The sequence below is a fragment of the Pristiophorus japonicus genome, chromosome 6 (genome assembly GCF_044704955.1).
Source record: "Pristiophorus japonicus isolate sPriJap1 chromosome 6, sPriJap1.hap1, whole genome shotgun sequence".
NCBI lineage: Eukaryota > Metazoa > Chordata > Chondrichthyes > Pristiophoridae > Pristiophorus > Pristiophorus japonicus.
In genome coordinates, this window is record NC_091982.1 from 48,284,341 (window position 1) to 48,306,337 (window position 21,997).

General features: G+C 47.7%; 1 protein-coding gene across 2 annotated transcripts in view; it reads left to right on the forward strand.

Annotated features, from left to right (window-relative positions):
- The first annotated feature begins 1,227 nt into the window (after window positions 1-1,227).
- LOC139265140 (ankyrin repeat domain-containing protein 46) overlaps window positions 1,228-21,997 on the forward strand; it is a 28,117-nt gene continuing 7,347 nt past the window's right edge. For both annotated transcript variants that reach the window (XM_070882050.1, XM_070882051.1), the window contains exon 1: window positions 1,228-1,596. In XM_070882050.1, coding sequence (XP_070738151.1) covers window positions 1,286-1,596 — 311 coding nt within the window. In that variant the 5' untranslated portion in view covers window positions 1,228-1,285. The remainder of the gene's footprint in view (window positions 1,597-21,997) is intronic.

A 21,997-nucleotide genomic window follows, 5' to 3' on the forward strand; every position in this document is an offset into this window, starting at 1 on the left:
AATGGCATTTCCTACATTACAACAGCGACTACACTTCAAAAAAAAGTACTTAGAATCATCCAATAGAATGGCTACAGCACAGCAGGAGGCCCGTCAAGCCCATGCCAGCTCTTTGCATTCAATACTTCATCCCGCTGCCCTCCCGTTTCCGCATAGCCCTGCAAATTTATTTCCTTCGGCACTTATCCAACTCCCTCTTGAAAGCCACGATTGAGACCATTAACCGGTCCAGGCAGCGGGTGGTCGAGGGGATCGTTCAGCCCGACTGCCTGCCTCTCTTCCGCGGTTACATCCGAGTCAGGGTGTCCCTGGAGATGGAGCATGCGGTGTTCACCGGTACGCTCGCGGCCTTCCGCTAGAGGTGGGCGCCGGAGGGACTGGAGTGCATCATCACCCCCGGCAACCAAATTTTAATTTGATTTTATGTCTAAAGTTTAATTTGTTTAATTTTCCGGTTTTAGTGCCCCCTTTTTAGCCAGGGGGCACTTGTATAATTTCTGTTTTTAGTGCCCTAACACTCCCCCATCCCCAGCAAAAAAAAGGGCACTGGAAAAAAATTATTTTGGAGTATGACCCCCCTCCCCCCTTGCATGGGGCATTTGTTTAAAGTGCATAACTAAAATAGTTGAAAGCCACGATTGAGACCATTAACCTGTCCAGGCAGCGGGCAGTCGAGGGGGTCGTTCAGCCCAACTGCCTGCCTCTCTTCCGCGGTTACGTTCGAGCCAGTGTGTCCCTGGAGATGGAGCACATGGTGTCCACCGGTACGCTTGCGGCCTTCCGCGAGAGGTGGGCACCGGAGGGACTGGAGTCCATCATCACCCCCGGCAACCAAATTTTAATTTGACCAGTTAAAGTTAAAAGTTTAATTTGTTGGTTTTAGTGCCCCTTTAACATAAGGGCGGAGTGCACTTGATACATAGTTTCAACTAAAATAGTTGAAAGCCACGACTGAGTCTGCTTCCACCACCCTTTCAGGCAGTGCAAAGTTTTTCGCTGGGTCATCTTTGGTCCTTCTGCCAAACTTCATTGGCTATAACGTGCTTTGGGGCATCTTGAGGTTGTGAAAGGAGCTGTATAAATGTTTTTCAAATTTTTTATTTCAGATTCCAGCTTCCGCAGTATTTTGCTTTTGTCTCTCTGTGTGTGAGTATATTTTGAGGAGAAAGGCGGGAGGGTTGCTGCATGAAGTTTGAGCTCTTGCTGACGCCGTGGTGGGGCAGCGGGCCGCAGTGCGCCTGCGCGGCTGGTGGAGGCGGTTGTGCGGAGCCGAGGGGCCGTTGCCATGTCGTACGTTTTCATCAACGACTCCTGCCAGACCGGCGTGCCGCTGCTGCAGGCCTGCATCGACGGCGACATGGCGCACGCAAAGCGGCTACTGGAGAGCGGATTCGACCCCAACATCCGCGATAGCCGTGGCCGCGCCGGCCTGCATGTGGCCGCTGCCCGCGGCAACGTTGACATCTGCCGCCTGCTGCACAAGTTCGGCGCCGACCTGCTGGCCACCGACTCCCAGGGCAACACGGCCCTGCACCTGTGCGGCCATGTCGACTCCATCCAGTTCCTGGTTTCCAACGGCCTCAAGATCGACATCTGGTGGGTGCTGCTGTGCCGCCTTTGGCTTTAACAATGCCCCCGGGGGGATGGGCTCGATCAGAGGAAAGGAAGACTTGCATTTATATAGCGCCTTTCACGACCACCGAATGTCCCAAAGCGCTTTGCAGCCAATTCAGTAATTTTGAGTGCAGTCATAAGAACATAAGAATTAGGAACAGGAGTAGGCCGTCTAGCCCCTCGAGCCTGCTCCGCCATTCAAAAAGATCATGGCTGATCTGGCCGTGGACTCAGCTCCACTTACCCGCCCGCTCCCCGTAACCCTTAATTCTCTTATTGGTTAAAAATCTATCTATCTGAATGTATTCAAATTACAATGAGCTAGCCTCAACTGCTTCCTTGGGCAGACAATTCCACAGATTCACAACCATCTGGGAGAAGAAATTCCTTCTCAACTCGGTTTTAAATTGGCTCCCACGTATTTTGAGGCTGTGCCCCCTAGTTCTAGTCTCCCTGACCAGTGGAAACAACCTCTCTGCCTCTATCTTGTCTATCCCTTTCATTATTTTAAATGTTTCTATAAGATCACCCCTCATCCTTCTGAACTCCAACGAGTAAAGACCCAGTCTACTCAATCTATCATCATAAGGTAACTCCCTCATCTCCGGAATCAGCCTAGTGAATCGTCTCTGTACCCCCTCCAAGGCTGGTATATCCTTAAGTAAGGTGACCAAAACTGCACGCACTACTCCAGGTGCGACCTCACCAATACCCTGTACAGTTGCAGCTGGACCTCCCTGCTTTTGTACTCCATCCCTCTCGCAATGAAGGCCAATATTCCATTCGCCTTCCTGATTACCTGCTGCACCTGCAAACTAACTTTTTGTAGTTTCATGCACAAGGACCCACAGGTCCCTCTGCACTGCAGCATGTTGTAATTTCTCCCCATTCAAATAATATTCCCTTTTACTGTTTTTTTTTTCCCCAAGGTGGATGACCTCACATTTTCCAACGTTGTACTCCATCTGCCAAACCTTAGCCCATTCGCTTAACCTACCTAAATCTCTTTGCAGCCTCTCTGTGTCCTCTACGCAACCCGCTTTCCCACTAATCTTTGTATCATCTGCAAATTTTGTTACACTACACTCTGTCCCCTCTTCCAGGTCATCTATGTACATTGTAAACAGTTGTGGTCCCAGCACCGATCCCTGTGGCACACCACTAACCACCGATTTCCAACCCAAAAAGGACCCGTTTATCCTGACTCTCTGCTTTCTGTTAGCCAGCCAATTCTCGATCCATGCTAATACATTTCCTCTGACTCCGCGTACCTTTATCTTCTGCAGTAACCTTTTGTGTGGCACCTTATCGAATGCCTTTTGGAAATCTAAATACACCACATCCATCGGTACACCTCTATCCACCATGCTCGTTATATCCTCAAAGAATTCCAGTAAATTAGTTAAACATGATTTCCCCTTCATGAATCCATGTTGCGTCTGCTTGATTGCACTATTCCTATCTAGATGTCCCGCTATTTCTTCCTTAATGATAGCTTCAAGCATTTTCCCCACTACAGATGTTAAACTAACCGGCCTATAGTTACCTGCTTTTTGTCTGCCCTCTTTTTTTTAAAACAGAGGCGTTGCATTCGCTGCTTTCCAATCCGCTGGTACCTCCCCAGAGTCCAGAGAATTTTGGTAGATTATAACGAATGCATCTACTATAACTTCCGCCATCTCTTTTAATACCCTGGGATGCATTTCATCAGGGGACTTGTCTACCTTGAGTCCCATTAGCCTGTCCAGCACTACTCCACTAGTGATGGTGATTATCTCAAGGTCCTCCCTTCCCACATTCCCGTGACCAGCAATTTTTGGCATGGTTTTTGTGTCTTCCACTGTGAAGACCGAAGCAAAATAATTGTTTAAGGTCTCAGCCATTTCCACATTTCCCATTATTAAATCCCCCTTCTCCTCTTCTAAGGGACCAACATTTACTTTAGTGACTCTTTTCCGTTTTATATATCGGTAAAAACTTTTACTATCTGTTTTTATGTTTTGCGCAAGTTTACTTTCGTAATCTATCTTTCCTTTCTTTATTGCTTTCTTAGTCATTCTTTGCTGTCGTTTAAAATTTTCCCAATCTTCTAGTTTCCCACTAACCTTGACCACCTTATACGCATTGGTTTTTAATTTGATACTCTCCTTTATTTCCTTGGTTATCCCTTCTATTACCACCCTTCTTTTTCACTGGAATATATTTTTGTTGAGCACTGTGAAAGAGCTCCTTAAAAGTCCTCCACTGTTCCTCAATTGTGCCACCGTTTAGTCTGTGTTCCCAGTCTACTTTAGCTAACTCTGCCCTCATCCCACTGTAGTCTCCGTCACTGTTATAATGTGGGAAACGCAGCAAGCAGCCAGTTTGTGCACAACAAGCTCCCACAAGCAGCAATGTGATAATGACCAGATGATTTTTTTTTTGTGATGTTGGTTGAGGGATAAATATTGGCCAGGACACCGGGGATAACTCCCCTGGTCGCCTTTTTGAAATATAGAAAAAAGGTGCACGAGCAGGCCATTCAGTATGATCATGCAACTTCAGTACCTCACTTCCGCCTTCTCTCTATACCCCCTGATCCCCTTAGCCACAAGGGCCACATCTAACTCTCTCTTGAATACATCCAACGAATTGGACTCAACAACTTTCTGTACTGTGGGATCTTTTGCGTCCATCTGAGCGAGCAGACAGGGCCTCGATTTAATGTCTCATGAGAAAGATGGCACCTTCGACAGTGCGGTGCTCCCTCAGCACTGCACTGGAGTGTCAGCCTAGATTTTTGTGCTCAAGACCCTGGAGTGGGACATGAACCTACAACCTTCTGACTTAGAGGTGAGTGTACTACCCACTGAGCCACAGCTGACACTGACATCCAAGGAAACAAAGACTAGTACTGTCAGCTGACAGTGAATAGCACTCTCACCTCTGAGTCAGAAGGTTGTGGGTTCAAGTCCCACTCCAGAGACATGAGCACAAAAATCTAGGCCGACACTCCAGTGCAGTACTGAGGGAGTGCTGCACTGTCGGAGGTGCCATCTTTCGAATGAGACGTTAAATCGAGGTCCCGTCTACTCTCAGCTGGATGTAAAAGAACCCATTGCACTATTTTGAAGATCATCGGAAGAGTTGGTGTCCTGGCCAATATTTATTCTTCAGTCATCATCACTAAAACAGATTATCTGGTCATTAATCACATTGCTGTTTGTGGAAGCTTGTTGTGTGTAATTTGGCTACCGTGTTAACTACATTACAACAATGACTACACTCCAAAAATACTTCATTGGGTGTAAAGTGCATTGGGATGTCCGGTGGTCATGAAAGGTGCTATGGAAATGCGAGTCTTTCGAGCAAAATAGTTTCTATCTAACCTATCCACTCCTTTTAATTATCTGCAATACCTCTTAATCTTCTATATTCAAGGTAATATAAGCTAGTCTGTGCAGACTGTTGTTATAATTTAGCCTTTTTAAACTCAGTGTTATTGTGGTCAATCTGTCCTCCAAGGCTAATATTATCCTCCAGATGCAGTCTAACTAGAGCTTTATACAACTCAAGCATGACTTGTACCATTTTGTATTCCAGCTTCCTTGAGATGCAGGCTAACATTCCATTCCAGTGTCTCCCTGGAAACGTCTAAAATATTAATTATGCACCAAAATACTTAAAAAAAAAAAAAAATTCCACAAATTAGTAATCTTTTATTAATTATTAATGAGTTAAGCCTGTTGCCCTTTAGTCATGATCCTGCTCCCTACTTGCCTTTGGATAAATGGTAACCCAATTTTGATGGATCTTTTGTTTCCCTACTGTTTACAACGTTTATACCCAACCCTCGTTTCACACCATAGGTAACAGTTAAATACTGTACAAGCTTTAACTATGATGCATCTTTTTAAACGTGAACTGTTGAGGAAATACCTGCTGGCAAATATGAGCTGTCATGGCAGTGTGTTATACCAATGTTTCATCATCCTAGGCAGTTCTTCAGAATCGAGGAAGACTTGCTTCCTCTCTTAGGTGAGTCCTTGGGTGGCTGAACAGTCGTTGAGGGAAAGGGTGGGTGGGACTGGTTTGCCGCACGCTCTTTCCGCTGCCTGCGCTTGATTTCTGCATGCTCTCGGCGATGGGACTCGAGGTGCTCAGCGCCCTCCAGGATGAACTTCCTCCACTTAGGGTGGTAGACCATGAGCTTGGTGGCAGTTTTGAGGGCTTGGTCTTCAAACATTCTTTTCCTCAGGTGGCCGAAGGCTGTACTGGCGCACTGAAGGTGGTGTATGCTCTTGATGACTGGGGGACAGTGCTTTGCGGTGAGGACAGGCTGGTGGAGGACCTTTGTCTTACGGATGTTTAGCGTAAGGCCCATGCTTTCGTACGCCTCAGTAAATACGTGGACTATGTCCTGGAGTTCAGCTTCTGTATGTGCGCAGACGCAGGCGTCGTCCGCGTACTGTAGCTCGACGACAGAGGTTGGAATGGTCTTGGACCTGGCCTGGAGATGGCGAAGGTTGAACAGGTTCCCACTAGTTCTTTAGTTTAGTTCCACTCCAGCGGGGAGCTTGTTGACTGTGAGGTGGGGTATGGCAGCGAGGAAGATTGAAAAGAGGGTTGGGGCAATGACGCAGCCCTGTTTGTCTCCAGTCCGGACGTGGATTGAGTCTGTAATGGATCCGTTGGTAAGGATCACGGCCTGCATGTCGTTGTTGAGGGAATAGCTGCTGGCAAATATGAGCTGTCATGTCATTCTGTTGTACCAATGTTTATGCAGGCAAACGCACTATAGTTTGTATTTTATCGTTCAGTTTGGCATGTTTCTATATACAATGGAGTGGAAATTTTGGTCCAAGGCTTGCCGCGGGCGAGCATCTCCGAACCACAAGAAAAGTCCGCACCTACCCAATTGCTCCGGATTTTCGAAGACTCGCGCTCCTTGGCCGGCAGGTGGACGCCTGTGTAAAGGCCCAGGTGTCCTGGGGTGCAGGTGGTTTGCAAGCCTCCCTGGGATCACATAGGCCGGCCCAACCAATCACAATTGGGGATTCCTATTCTGCTTATGGGGATTCAATTTATGTACGAAATCCCCATAAGCTGAATAGGCAGCCCCGAAAAAATACACTTTCACAGCACTTAAATCAAAAATAAATCATCACAGGTTCAAAATTAATTAAAATACAATTTAATTTAATGTTTAAAACAAAAATTAAATGAAATTTAAACATTTTGAATGGGGCTAAAAATAACCTAAACTAATTCTAAAGGTTTTTGAATGATTAAATCATTAAAAAAAAAATGATTTTACTATTTATTTAAACCCTTACATTGGTAAACGGTCCTACACTTGCTTTTACTAGGCGTAAAAATTTTGTGGGCATTCGCTGGCCAGTAGTTGGGCAAATAGCGGATGCGTGCGATCTGTCAAACCGAATCTTGACAGATCGCAAGTTCCGGGTTTTCGCGCGTGCACATTGCACGCGGAAACCTGGAACTTGTGGGGCACTTACGAGCGTGTATGTGCGTACGTGGTCATAGGCCCCAGAAATTCCGGGCCGGTGTATTTTGTCATTCAGTGTAGCATGTTTTTATATAGTTGCTACAACTCAACTGATTGTTTTTCCTGAAGTTGGCACTGTAGTCGCTTCCTCCTCCTCCCACACAGTTTGTTTACGACTTTGGTGATTCTGGGAGGAGCAGATTGGGTGTTTTTTTTCCATAAGGACGGAGGTAACAGATGTTTACTGAGCATCATTGGCAAATGTGTGAGGAACAGAATGCCCGAGGAGACTTAACTGTGAGGAGGAGACGAGTGGCTAATTAGTCCAGCTTCATTTTAAAGATTAAATTGTTTTTCAGCGGACAAAATGAAATTGAAACTATTTGCATATTGACATGGTATTTGTAGCTGAGTACCATGGGAATGTGGAAAGCTCTGTGATGCAATTGTAACAATGTGTGCTGCTGTTGCATACAGCTTCAATTGCATCCTGAAAATAATATGGGGCTAGCTGTTTGCTGATTTATTACATGTATACAAGTATTTGCTTTTTCACATTTAGTACAACACCGTTTTTAAGGCCATGCTAAATGTTACAATTACTACCCAGGCACTACATCAATGTGGTATTTAGGAGTGATCAGTTGGGAGATGTTTATCTTGACATTTGTATGAGAAACATGTCGAATCAGTATGACTCGGTCTGGCAGCTTTAAAACCAGACAGCAAGGAACTCGGGCAATGAGTTCTGTCGGACATCAGCTTAACTCCCGATAGGCACTTCTCGCAATGGCAAATGGGTTGTCAGCATTAAGATTGAAGCAGTAAAACCTGATTTTTTTTTTAATCACTATTTCTCATGCAAGAAAGCAAGGAACAAAACAAAGGTATATTGCCCATTTCTTAAAGCAGATTATACACAATCTATCGATCATGGGCTGAGGGAAGATTCTGTGAAGCAGATCAATTTCTTCCAAGGTAAATTGAGGAATAATTCCACAATAGTTAGATAGCCCCCACATTATACATCCAAGACCAGATGGCCTCTTTAGTGCCAACAGCTTAGGAATCATTATATTTCACACAGCTTGTAGTTATCCTATAATGCTCAGTCATGTTTCTAGGCAAATCTTTACTTGCCTCATTCTAAAGGTGACACAACATTGATTTATTTTATTTGGAATCTATTTAAAAGATCCAATCTCAATTTTTGCTTGTAGCTTCTCCATTTTATTTTGCTGTTACAGCTTGTCAATATTATCATCGTATTACAGCTTTTTAAACATCATCTCCTTTTCAACTCCAGATTCTCTGCGAATGAACACAGATGAACAATGCTGCTCATGGTCTACGAGTGTATAATATCCTATGTGACTGACTGTGGTGCACTATTCCTCGTTGTTCTCTTCAACTTCCTGTAGACTTTTGACTTGGTCAATTGCTCCCTTCTGTTCTATGGTCTTTCCTCCATGATACTGCCCTATCTTAGCACCAATCCTACATATCCTGTTATAGTTATTACATGTCCTCTAATGGCTTCACTTCCTGGTCCTGCCCAGTCACCCCCAGAGTGTTCTAAGATTCCATCCTTGGCTCCTCCTCTTCCTTATCCACTCGACATATCATCCTTAAATATGGAGTTGAGACACCCAGCTCTGCAAATGCTTTTGACTCCACGGCTGTTGTTGCAGTGCCTGCTGTTTAGACATGAGGTCCTGGATGAGCCAGAACTTTCTCCAGGTCAACATCAACGAGGTGGAAGCTTATCATGTTTTGCTTCTGTCAGAAATGTGCACGTCAGATGTGCCAATTCCATTACACTTTCTTGGCTGCTTTCTCAAGGTGAAGGTGCATAGCCTCAGTAATCCTGTTCAATCCCGTGCAGAGTTTCAAACCGGTAATCAGTCTGCCACCAAAACTACCGACTTCTCCCTCCATAAAATCACTTATTACATGTTGTTATTGTATATTGCAAACTCAGCATCACCGCTGGAAACTCATCCATGCATTTGTCATCTCCAGGTTTAACGTATCCAGTGCTCACCACAGAGCTATTGGTGTGTTTGTTCATGAATTGATGCCTTTATAATCTTTGCATTTAAGCACACAGTCACTTGGATCAAAGAAGGTCTTTTAATCAAGAATGATTGCAAACTGTAGCCCCTCTATTTTAAACTTGGGAAAGAAGCAACCTTTAATCTATATAACATAAGAACGTAAGAATTAGGAACAGGAGTAGGCCATCTAGCGCCTCGAGCCTGCTCCGCCATTCAACAAGATCATGGCTGATCTGGCCGTGGATTCAGCTCCACTTACCCGCCCGCTCCCCGAAACCCTTAATTCCCTTATTGGTTAAAAATCTATCTATCTGTGATTTGAATACATTCAATGAGCTAGCCTCAACTGCTTCCTTGGGCAGAGAATTCCACAGATTCGCAACCCTCTGGGAGAAGAAATTCCTTCTCAACTCGGTTTTTAATTGGCTCCCCCGTTTTTTGAGGCTGTGCCCCCTAGTTCTAGTCTCCCCGACCATTGGAAACAACCTCTCTGCCTCCATCTTGTCTATCCCTTTCATTATTTTAAATGTTTCTATAAGATCACCTCTCATCCTTCTGAACTCCGAGTAAAGACCCAGTCTACTCAATTTATCATCATAAGGTAACCCTCTCATCTCCGGAATCAGCCTAGTGAATCGTCTCTGTACCCCCTCCAAGGCTAGTATATCCTTCCTTAACTAAGGTGACCAAAACTGCACGCAGTACTCCAGGTGCGGCCTCACCAATACCCTATACAGTTGCAGCAGGACCTCCCTGCTTTTGTACTCCATCCCTCTCGCAATGAAGGCCAACATTCCATTCGCCTTCCTGATTACCTGCTGCACCTGCAAACTAACTTCAACAAACGACTCCACTCCCCCCCCCCCCCCCCCCCCCCCACAATAGGTTAAGGTAGAGGTTGCACTATGCTCTAGTCATGAAGATAACCATAGCCAGCCTCAACATCAACGGCGGCAGAGGGGCACGCCATAGATTTGACAATTTTTCGCTCCTGCGGGAGGGGAAATATGCGGTGTGCTTCCTGCAAGAAACCCACACCGTTCCGGGAGACGAAGCCACGTGGCTCCTGGAATGGCAAGGAGAGGTCCGCATGAGCCACCTCACCGCCATTTCTAGTGGGGTGGCCATCTTGCTGGGCCCGCATTTTCAGCCGGAGATCTTGGGGGTCGAGGAGCCCGTGCCAGGCCGCTTGCTGCACGTCACGGTTCGCCTGGGGGACGTGCCGCTCCATCTCGTGAACGTGTACGCCCCTCAGCCCGGCCCGCAGCAAACGCGCTTCTTTGAAGAGGTGTCCGCTCTTCTTGGCTCCGTCGACGTCGGCGACTGCATTGTCCTCGGGGGGGATTTTAACTGCACCCTCGAGGCGAGGGACCGCTCCGGTGCCCTGCAGTGCATTACGGCGATGGAGAAGTTGAGGGACCTGGTCGGGTCCTTCGACTTGGTGGACGTCTGGCGAAATCTCCACCCCGACTCCAGCGCCTTTACTTGGGTGAGGCCTGGAGTAGGATGGTCCAGAGTCGACCGCCTTTACATGTCTCGGGCGTACGTTTCCTGCGGCCTCCATGCGGCCGGTGCCGTGTTCGGACCACCACCTGGTGTGGGCGGAGCTCGCTTCGCTCCGCGCGAGGACGGGGTCCGCGTACTGGCACTTTAACAACCAGCTGCTGGAGGACGTGCGGTTCCAGGACTTGTTCCGTCGATTCTGGTCCGACTGGAGAAGGAAGCAGGGGGGCTTCCCCTCCTTGAGGCTATGGTGGGACGTGGGCAAGGCTCACGTCCGCGTCTTCTGTCAAGAGTACGCGAGGGGGTCGACCAAGAGGCGGGCGGCCAGGGTCGGGCGCCTAGAAAAAGAGGTGCTCGACCTGGAATCCCGTCTCGGTCAAGTCGTCCAGGACCCGGCCCTGCGGACGGTGTACGAAGCGAAGAAGGCCGCGCTGAAGGACCTGCAGCTCGTCGGGTCCCGAGGCGCGTTCGTGAGGTCGCGGATCCGGTTCCTGCGGGATCTGGACCGCGGCTCCCCTTTCTTCTACTCGCTGGAAAAAAGGCAGAGTGTCCGTAAGCAGCTCTTGATGCTGCTGGCCGACGACGGCTCTCTCGTCTCGGATCCGGAGGGCGTCAACAACAGGGCCCGTGAATATTACGGGGCCCTGTTCTCTCCGGATCCGTCCAGCGAGGAAGCGCGTAGAGTTTTGTGGGAGGACCTGCCGAAGGTCAGCCCGGAGGGCGCTGAAAATCTGGAAGCTCCGCTAAGCCTGGCGGAGCTGACCGGTGCCCTCGACCGGCTCTCGAGGGGAAAATCCCCGGGGCTGGACGGGCTGACCGTGGAGTTCCACAGGGCGTTCTGGGACGTCCTGGGGGGCGACTACGCGCGGGTCCTAGGGGAAAGTCTGGCGACCGGGGAGATGCCCCTCTCTTGGCGCAGGGCAGTAATCGTCCTGCTGCCTAAGAAGGGCGATCTCTGCCTCCTTAAGAACTGGCGCCCGGTCTCCCTCCTCAGCACGGACTACAAAATTTTCGCCAGGGCGATGTCTGCTCGCCTTGGTGCCGTGCTGGACCACATGATCCACCCCGACCAGTCCTACACGGTCCCGGGCCGGACAATCCACGATAACATCCATCTGGTCCGGGACCTCATCCATTGTTCCCAGGAGGCTGGTCTGTCGGTCGCCTTCCTATCCCTCGACCAAGAGAAGGCGTTCGACAGGGTGGATCACGACTATCTGCTCGGATCTCTGCGCGCTTTCGGGTTCGGGACGCATTTCGTCGCCCGGATCCGACTTTTGTACGCCGCCGCGGAGTGTCTGATTAAGGTTAACGGGTCCTTGACGGCGCCCCTTCGCTTTAGGAGAGGGGTGCGCCAGGGATGCCCCATGTCCGGCCAGTTATACGCCGTTTGCGTGGAGCCTTTCCTGCGCCTCTTGCGGACGAGGTTGACGGGACTGGCTCTGCAAGGGCCGGGCGTGGAGGTCGTCCTCTCGGCTTACGCCGATGACGTGCTCCTCGCGGTAGAGGATCCCGCTGACCTGCTGAGGATGCGTGAGTGCCAGGAGATTTACTCGGCCGCGTCCTCCGCCAGGATCAACTGGGAGAAATGTTCCGGACTCCTGGTGGGTCAGTGGCGGGTGGACTCCCTGCCGGAGGAGCTCAGGCCTTTTGCCTGGAGCACGACCCATCTCCTCTATCTGGGATTCTACCTTAGCCCCGACGAGGGAGCCTGGCCGGCGAACTGGCAGGAGCTGGAGGCCAAGGTCGCCGCTCGCCTAGGGCGCTGGACAGGACTGCTCCGAGTGCTGTCCTACAGGGGTCGAGCGCTAGTCATAAACCAGCTGGTGGCCGCAATGTTGTGGTACCGGCTGGTCACTTTGACCCCTCCCCCTGCGTTTGTCGCCAAGATACAGAAGAAGCTGGTGGACTTCTTCTGGAACAACAGGAAGCACTGGGTCTCTGCTGCGGTCTTGAGTCTCCCGCTTGAGGAGGGCGGTCAGTCGTTGGTGTGCGCCCAGCTCGCGACTTTCCGTCTTCAGACCCTGCAGAGATACCTTTACGTCGAGCCCCCTCCTAGGTGGTGTGCTCTGGCGAGGTATTTCTTCCGCCAGCAGCGCGATCTCAATTATGACACGCAGCTCCTGTTTGTGAACTTGGGGGGTGCCAGGACCGCCCTCCGGGAGCTGCCTGTCTTTTACAGGGAACTCATCAGGGTCTGGAACAAAGTCTCCACCAAGCGCAGCTCTCCGCCGGATGGAGTGGCGGCCGTCCTGCAGGAGCCGCTGCTCAGGAATCCGTACCTCCACGACCGAGGTTTTATGTGGCGGTCGGAAGAGAGGGCTGTGGCTGGTGAGGTGACCAGGGTCAGGGACCTGCTCGATGGCGGAGGAGCGGGCTGGATGGCGCCAGACACGCTGGCGCGGCGCCTAAATTCTGCCAACGTCCGCCACGCGGCCGATGCCATCGAGTCGCTAAAAACAGCTCTGGGCCCTGACTCCGTTAGGTGCATCGAGGAGGCTCAAGCACGTGGGGAGATCCCGTCCGAACTGACCCCCGTCCGGACGGAATTCCTCATCGGCGCCAAACCCCCGAACCTCCCTCGGGGGCCGGCGCCTCACAACTTGAGCCGCCTCGGGGAAATCCCCTCCGTGCCTTTCAGTTCCGCGCGGAGGGGTTTCCTGTACGGGCTGCTCCTGCACACTCTCAACTTTGCCATCCTCGCCGGCCGTCCGGACACGCCGTGGCGTACCATCTTGCCGTCCGGAGGAGGCGGGGGTCCCCGATGGAGGGCACTCTACGCAGGGGTCCTCCCACTATTCATCGGGGACTTGGCCTGGAGGGTGGTGCACGGAGCAGTGCCGTGCAACAAATTTTTAAGCCGGTTCACGGACTCCCAGGCCGCCTGCAATTTCTGCGGTCTGGAGGAGTCCGTGTTCCATGTTTTTATTGAGTGCACAAGGTTGCAGCCCCTGTTCCATTATTTGAAGGGGCTGCTCCTGAAATTCTGGCTGCACTTCAGTCCCACTCTCCTGATCTTTGGGCACCCTGTGCGGAGGGGAGCGGGTAGGTCCGAGGGCCTCCTCGTAGGACTGCTCCTGGGCACGGCCAAGGGTGCCATCAGCCGGTCCAGGCAGCGGGCGGTCGAGGGGGTCGTTCAACCTGACTGCCTGCCTCTCTTCCGCTCTTACATCCGGTCCAGGGTGTCCTTGGAGATGGAGCACGCGGTGTCCACCGGTACGCTCGCAGCCTTCCGCGAGAGGTGGGCACCGGAGGAACTGGAGTGCATCATCACGCCCGGCAACCAAATTTTAATTTGATTTTACGTTTTAAAGTTTAATTTGTTTTAATTGCCGGTGCTTTTAGTGTCCCCCTTCCCTTTTATAGGGGGCACTGGGGAAAATTGTGATTTTAGTGCCCAAAAAAAAACCTCAAAAAAAGAAAAACACAAAAAAAAACAAAAAAAAAAGGGGGAAAAAAAAAGGGCCTTGTAAATGTCTGGTGTGTCACCCAGGTCGGGTGGCACCGTTTAATGTTTTTTGTTTTGCAAAAAGAATTTCATGCACAAGGACCCACAGGTCCCTCTGCACCGCAGCATGTTGTAATTTCTCCCCATTCAAATAATATTCCCTTTTACTGTTTTTTTTTCCCAAGGTGGATGACCTCACATTTTCCGACATTGTATTCCATCTGCCAAACCTTAACCCATTCGCTTAACCGATCTAAATCTCTTTGCAGCCTCTCTGTGTCCTCTACACAACCCGCTTTCCCACTAATCTTTGTGTCATCTGCAAATTTTGTTCCACTATACTCTGTCCCCTCTTCCAGGTCATCTATGTATATTGTAAACAGTTGTGGTCCCAGCACCGATCCCTGTGGCACATCAGTAACCACCGATTTCCAACCTGAAAAGGACCCATTTATCCCAACTCTCTGCTTTCTGTTAGCCAGCCAATTCTCGATCCATGCTAATACATTTCCTCTGACTCCGCGTACCTTTATCTTCTGCAGTAACCTTTTGTGTGGCACCTTATCGAATGCCTTTTGGAAATCTAAATACACCACATCCATCGGTACACCTCTATCCACCATGCTCGTTATATCCTCAAAGAATTCCAGTAAATGAGTTAAACATGATTTCCCCTTCATGAATCCATGTTGCGTCTGCTTGATTGCACTATTCCTATCTAGATGTCCCACTATTTATTCCTTAATGATAGCTTCAAGCATTTTCCCCACTACAGATGTTAAACTAACCGGCCTATAGTTACCTGCCTTTTGTCTGCCCCCTTTTTTAAACAGAGGCGTTACATTAGCTGCTTTCCAATCCGCTGGTACCTCCCCAGAGTCCAGAGAATTTTGGTAGATTATAACGAATGCATCTGCTATAACTTCTGCCATCTCTTTTAATACCCTGGGATGCATTACATCCAGACCTGGGGACTTGTCTACCTTGAGTCCAATTAGCCTGTCCTGCACTACCCCCCCTAGTGATAGTGATTATCTCAAGGTCCTTCCTTCCCACATTCCCATGACCAGCAGTTTTTGGCATGGTTTTTGTGTCTTCCACTGAAGACCGAAGCAACATAATTGTTTAAGGTCTCAGCCATTTCCACATTTCCCATTATTAAATCCCCCTTCTCCTCTTCTAAGGGACCAACATTTACTTTAGTGACACTTTTCCGTTTTATATATCGGTAAAAACTTTTACTATCTGTTTTTATGTTTTGCGCAAGTTTACTTTCGTAATCTATCTTTCTTTTCTTTATTGCTTTCTTAGTCATTCTTTGCTATCGTTTAAAATTTTCCCAATCTTCTAGTTTCCCACTAACCTTGGCCACCTTATACGCATTAGTTTTTAATTTGATACTCTCCTTTATTTCCTTGGTTATCCACGGCTGGTTAACCCTTCTCTTACCGCCCTTCTTTTTCACTGGAATATATTTTTGTTGAGCACTATGAAAGAGAAAGAGCTCCTTTAAAAGTCCTCCACTGTTCCTCAATTGTGCTACCGTTTAGTCTGTGTTTCCAGTCTACTTTAGCCAACTCTGCCCTCATCCCACTGTCGTACCCTTTGTTTAAGCATACTACGCTCGTTTGAGACACTACTTCCTCACCCTCAATCTATATTACAAATTCAACCATACTGTAATCACTCATTCCGAGAGGATCTTTTACTGGGAGATCGTTTATTATTCCTGTCTCATTACACAGGACAAGATCTAAGATAGCTTGCTCCCTTGTAGGTTCTGTAACATACTGTTCTAAAAAACAATCCCGTATGCATTCTATGAATTCCTCCTCAAGGCTACCCCGTGTGATTTGATTTGACCAATCGATATGTAGGTTAAAATCCCCCATGATTACTGCCGTTCCTTTTTCACATGCCTCCATTATTTCCTTGATTATTGCCCGCCCCACCATGAAGTTATTATTTGGGGGCCTATAAACTACACCCACCAGTGACTTTTTCTCCTTACTATCTCTAATCTCCACCCACAACGATTCAACATTTTGTTCATTAGAGCCAATATCGTCTCTCACAACTGCCCTGATATCATCCTTTATTAACAGAGCTACCCCACCTCCTTTCCCTTCTTGTCTATCTTTCCAAATTGTCAGATACCCCTGTATGTTTAACTCCCAGTCTTGGCCACGCTGCAATCACGTTTCTGTAATGGCCACCAAATCATACCCATTTGTAATGATTTGTGCCGTCAACTCATTTGCTTTATTTCGAATGCTGCGTGCGTTTAGGTAGAGTGTTTTAATACTAGTTTTTAAACCATGATTTTTAGTTTTGACCCCTTCCTGCAGCCCCTTTTATATTCATACATATTGCCCCTTCCTATCACCTTGTGGTTTACACTTACCTCAGTGCTACTCTGCTCTGTTGCCTCCTGCCTTTTGCATTCGTTCTTGGGGTCCTGTTCATTTGAGCTCTCACCCACTCTAACTAGCTCAGAGCTCTCTCCTGGGTTCCGAATACTCCTTGCATTGAGGCACCGAGCTTTCATGCTTGCCTTTTTATTACACTTTGACCCTTTAGAATTTTGCTGTACAGTGGCCCTTTTTGTTTTTTGCCTTGGGTTTCTCTGCCCTCCACTTTTACTCATCTCCTTTCTCTCTTTTGCTTTTGTCTCCATTTTGTTTCCCTCTGTCTCCCTGCATTGGTTCCCAGCCCCCTGCCATATTAGTTTAACTCCTCCCCAACAGCACTAGCAAACACTAGGACATTGGTTCCGGTCCTGCCCAGGTGCAGTCCGTCCGGTTTGTACTGGTCCCACCTCCCCCCAGAACCGGTTCCAATGCCCCAGGAATTTGAATCTCTCCCTGCTGCACCACTGCTCAAGCCACGTATTCATCTGAGCTATCCTGTGATTCCTACTCTGACTAGCTCGTGGCACTGGTAGCAATCCCGAGATTACTACTTTTGAGGTCCTACGTTTTAATTTAGCTCCTAGCTCCTTAAATTCGTCTCGTAGGACCTCATCCCTTTTTTTAACCTATATTGTTGGTACCAATGTGCACCACGACAACTGGCTGTTCACCCTCCCTTTTCAGAATGTCCTGCACCCGCTCCGAGACATCCTTGACCCTTGCACCAGGGAGGCAACATACCATCCTGGAGTCTCGGTTGCGGCCGCAGAAACGCCTATCTATTCCCCTTACCATTGAATACACACATTCATCCCCTGATATTTCTCGGGGGTAATATGGTTTGCAGTCAGTTTGTAATGTTTAGTTGCTGACCTAGCCTATTCCCCCAAGTATTGCCTGTGGGAATCCAGGTAAATGTAACTGCTAGTAAATTCCTGGGGTGAATTAGAGGTCAGTGAATTGCTCATAAATTGCAGATCAGAACCCATGATGGAATGACTGCCTTTCTCAAAGCTATTAATATAATAAACAAGCTTGCTGAGACTAAATTTGTTTTGGTCACATTCATGCCCTCTAGTTCTGGCTTCCAGTTCAAGTTACAAATCCTGCTACATTACCCTTTTTGCACCTACATTACCTATTACATTTAGTCCATAATCTCTAGTTTCAATCACAGAGCCTTTATGTATTCTGGTCTAAGTAGTTAATGTTCTGATACTTTCCTTTTCAGTAAGTAAATTTCAATTTCCAGTGCCATTTTAAATTTGACTTGTATCTGTAAAAAATACACAGCAACAAATCCACTGTGTGTAGCAGCTGCTCAACAACCATGTTATTAGAAGCAGTAAGCCTCTTGCATATTATTGTGATTTCCTTGGAGAATTTAACATGGCTGTCTTTTTTGAAATGGCATCCCCCAGTCTGATTGCAGTACATATAGTACCAAGAGTAGCATCTGAATTAATTCCCTACAAACCTGTGGTTACAAAAGTTCAGATCTATTAAGGCTGCAGAGCAGTTTTTTTTATGTTCGCGTATGCGACAGACCGAGGATCCATGCTGTTTCATTTCATGGCAAAGCAAGTCAAAATGGGCAAATTTAAAACCAGAAATGGTGGAAACACTCAGCAGCTCAGACGGTATCTGTGGAGAGAACAGCCAAATTAATGTTTTAGGCGTCAAAACTTTGTCCGAGCTGGAAGCAATTACGCAATAGGCACATTTTAAATTGGTTCCTTAAATTTCTGGCTGAAAGAGTTTAGCTGCTGCATTTATATGTTTGAATACATACTACCTCTATATCTGAGACGATTACAATGTTAATCCTCCCTGATAAAATGCAACATCCCCAAAAACGTTAGTGGGAGTTGTGTACAGACCTCCAAACAGTAGTAGTGATGTTGGGGAGGGCATCAAACAGGAAATTAGGGGTGCGTGCAATAAAGGTGCAGCAGTTATAATGGGTGACTTTAATATGCACATAGATTGGGCTAACCAAACTGGAAGCAATACGGTGGAGGAGGATTTCCTGGAGTGCATAAGGGATGGTTTTTTAGACCAATATGTTGAGGAACCAACTAGGGGGGAGGCCATCTTAGACTGGGTGTTATGTAATGAGAGAGGATTAATTAGCAATCTCGTTGTGCGAGGCCCCATGGGGAAGAGTGACCATAATATGGTGGAATTCTGCATTGGGATGGAGAATGAAACAGTTAATTCAGAGACCATGGTCCAGAACTTAAAGAAGGCTAACTTTGAAGGTATGAGGCGTGAATTGGCTGGGATGGATTGGCGAATGATACTTAAGGGGTTGACTGTGGATGGGCAATGGCAGACATTTAGAGACCGCATGGATGAACTACAACAATTGTACATTCCTGTCTGGCATAAAAATAAAAAAGGGAAGGTGGCTCAACCGTGGCTATCAAGGGAAATCAGGGATAGTATTAAAGCCAAGGAAGTGGCATACGAATTGGCCAGAAATAGCAGCGAACCTGGGGACTGGGAGAAATTTAGAACTCAGCAGAGGAGGACAAAGGGTTTGATAAGGGCAGGGAAAATGGAGTATGAGAAGAAGCTTGCAGGGAACATTAAGACGGATTGCAAAAGTTTCTATAGATATGTAAAGAGAAAAAGGTTAGTAAAGACAAACGTAGGTCCCCTGCAGTCAGAATCAGGGGAAGTCATAACGGGGAACAAAGAAATGGCGGATCAATTGAACAAGTACTTTGGTTCGGTATTCACGAAGGAGGACACGAGCAACCTTCCGGTTATAAAAGGGGTCAGAGGGTCTAGTAAGGAGGAGGAACTGAGGGAAATCCTTATTAGCCGGGAAATTGTGTTGGGGAAATTGATGGGATTGAAGGCCGATAAATCCCCAGGGCCTGATGGACTGCATCCCAGAGTACTTAAGGAGGTGGCCTTGGAAATAGTGGATGCATTGACAGTCATTTTCCAACATTCCATTGACTCTGGATCAGTTCCTATAGAGTGGAGGGTAGCCAATGTAACCCCACTTTTTAAAAAAGGAGGGAGAGAAAACACGGAATTATAGACCGGTCAGCCTGACATCGGTAGTGGGTAAAATGATGTAATCAATTATTAAGGATGTCATAGCAGTGCATTTGGAAAGAGGTGACATGATAGGTCCAAGTCAGCATGGATTTGTGAAAGGGAAATCATGCTTGACAAATCTTCTGGAATTTTTTGAGGATGTTTCCAGTAGAGTGGACAAGGGAGAACCAGTTGATGTGGTATATTTGGACTTTCAGAAGGCGTTCGACAAGGTCCCACACAAGAGATTGATGTGCAAAGTTAGAACACATGGGATTGGGGGTAGTGTACTGACATGGATTGAGAACTGGTTGTCAGACAGGAAGCAAAGAGTAGGAGTAAATGGGGACTTTTCAGAATGGCAGGCAGTGACTAGTGGGGTACCGCAAGGTTCTGTGCTGGGGCCCCAGCTGTTTACACTGTACATTAATGATTTAGATGAGGGGATTAAATGTAGTATCTCCAAATTTGCGGATGACACTAAGTTGGGTGGCAGTGTGAGCTGCGAGGAGGATGCTGTGAGGCTGCAGAGTGACTTGGATAGGTTAGGTGAGTGGGCAAATGCATGGCAGATGAAGTATAATGTGGATAAATGTGAGGTTATCCACTTTGGTGGTAAAAACAGAGAGACAGACTATTATCTGAATGGTGACAGATTAGGAAAAGGGGAGGTGCAAAGAGACCTGGGTGTCATGGTACATCAGTCATTGAAGGTTGGCATGCAGGTGCAGCAGGCGGTTAAGAAAGCAAATGGCATGTTGGCCTTCATAGCAAGGGGATTTGAGTACAGGGGCAGGGAGGTGTTGCTACAGTTGTACAGGGCATTGGTGAGGCCACACCTGGAGTATTGTGTACAGTTTTGGTCTCCTAACCTGAGGAAGGACATTCTTGCTATTGAGGGAGTGCAGCGAAGGTTCACCAGACTGATTCCCGGGATGGTGGGACTGACCTATCAAGAAAGACTGGATCAACTGGGCTTGTATTCACTGGAGTTCAGAAGAATGAGAGGGGACCTCATAGAAACGTTTAAAATTCTGACGGGGTTAGACAGGTTAGATGCAGGAAGAATGTTCCCAATGTTGGGGAAGTCCAGAACCAGAGGTCACAGTCTAAGGATAAGAGGTAAGCCATTTAGGACCGAGATGCGGAGGAACTTCTTCACCCAGAGAGTGGTGAACCTGTGGAATTCTCTACCACAGAAAGTTGTTGAGGCCAATTCACTAAATATATTCAAAAAGGAGTTAGATGAGGTCCTTACTACTAGGGGGATCAAGGGGTATGTCGAGAAAGCAGGAATGGGGTACTGAAGTTGAATGTTCAGCCATGAACTCATTGAATGGCGGTGCAGGCTAGAAGGGCCGAATGGCCTACTCCTGCACCTATTTTCTATGTTTCTATGTTTCTATGACACCTGGGAGTCCCTGGCCAAAGACTGCCCAAAGTGGAGGAAGTGCATCCGGGAGGGCGCTGAGCACCTCGAGTCTCATCGCTGAGAGCATGCAGAAATCAAGCACAGCCAGCGGAAAGAGCGTGTGGAAAACCTGTCCCACCCTCAACGACCATCTGTCCCACCTGTGACAGGGACTGTGGTTCTCGTATTGGACTGTTCAATCGCCTAAGGACTCATTTTTAGAGTGGAAGCAAGTCTTCCTCGATTCCAAAAGACTACCTATGATGATGATGATAAATAGCATTAGGAATTCACTGGCTGTGAAAACTTTGGATCGTCTCAGTATTCCTTTGTGCTACACTGTACTATCTTCTTCGGCAGTCCTTCGAAGTCGAGAATGACTTGCTTCCACACTAATAAATCTCCGGTGACTGATGAGACTGATGCGGGATCTACAGTCTTTGTCACAGGTGGGGCAGATGGTGGTTGGAGGGACGGGTGGGTGGGGTGCTTGGGTTGCCGTGCGCTCCGACTGCTGTTTGTGCTTGACTTCCACGTGCTCCCAGCAAAGAGACTTGAGATGTTCGGCCCCTTCCCGGATGCTTCTCCTCCACTTTGCCCGGTCTTGGGCCAGGGATTCCCAGGTGTCGGTGGGGATGTTGCATTTTTTCAAGGAAGCTTTGAGGGTGTCCTTGACTATACTAATCCTTTATTGAACAATAGTGGGTTAATTTGTAGTCCTATCAAATACCTGCAGTCATTTAGAACCGCGCTATTTGCTTAACAAACATTGGACAATGCAAAAATCTATTTCAGTGATAGAAATAGTTAAATAAAAAGCAAAATATTGACAATCTGAAGCAAACAACCAGGAAAAAGTGTGACCCTAAGCTTCCTGTGGCCTGCTACTTTAACACTCTCCCTCCTCTCCCACTTTCATTCTGACCTTTCTGGACACTGCCTTTTATGCATTGTACCAACAAAATTTAATGCGAGCTTCAAATACAGTACCTCGTCTTTCTCTACAGCCCA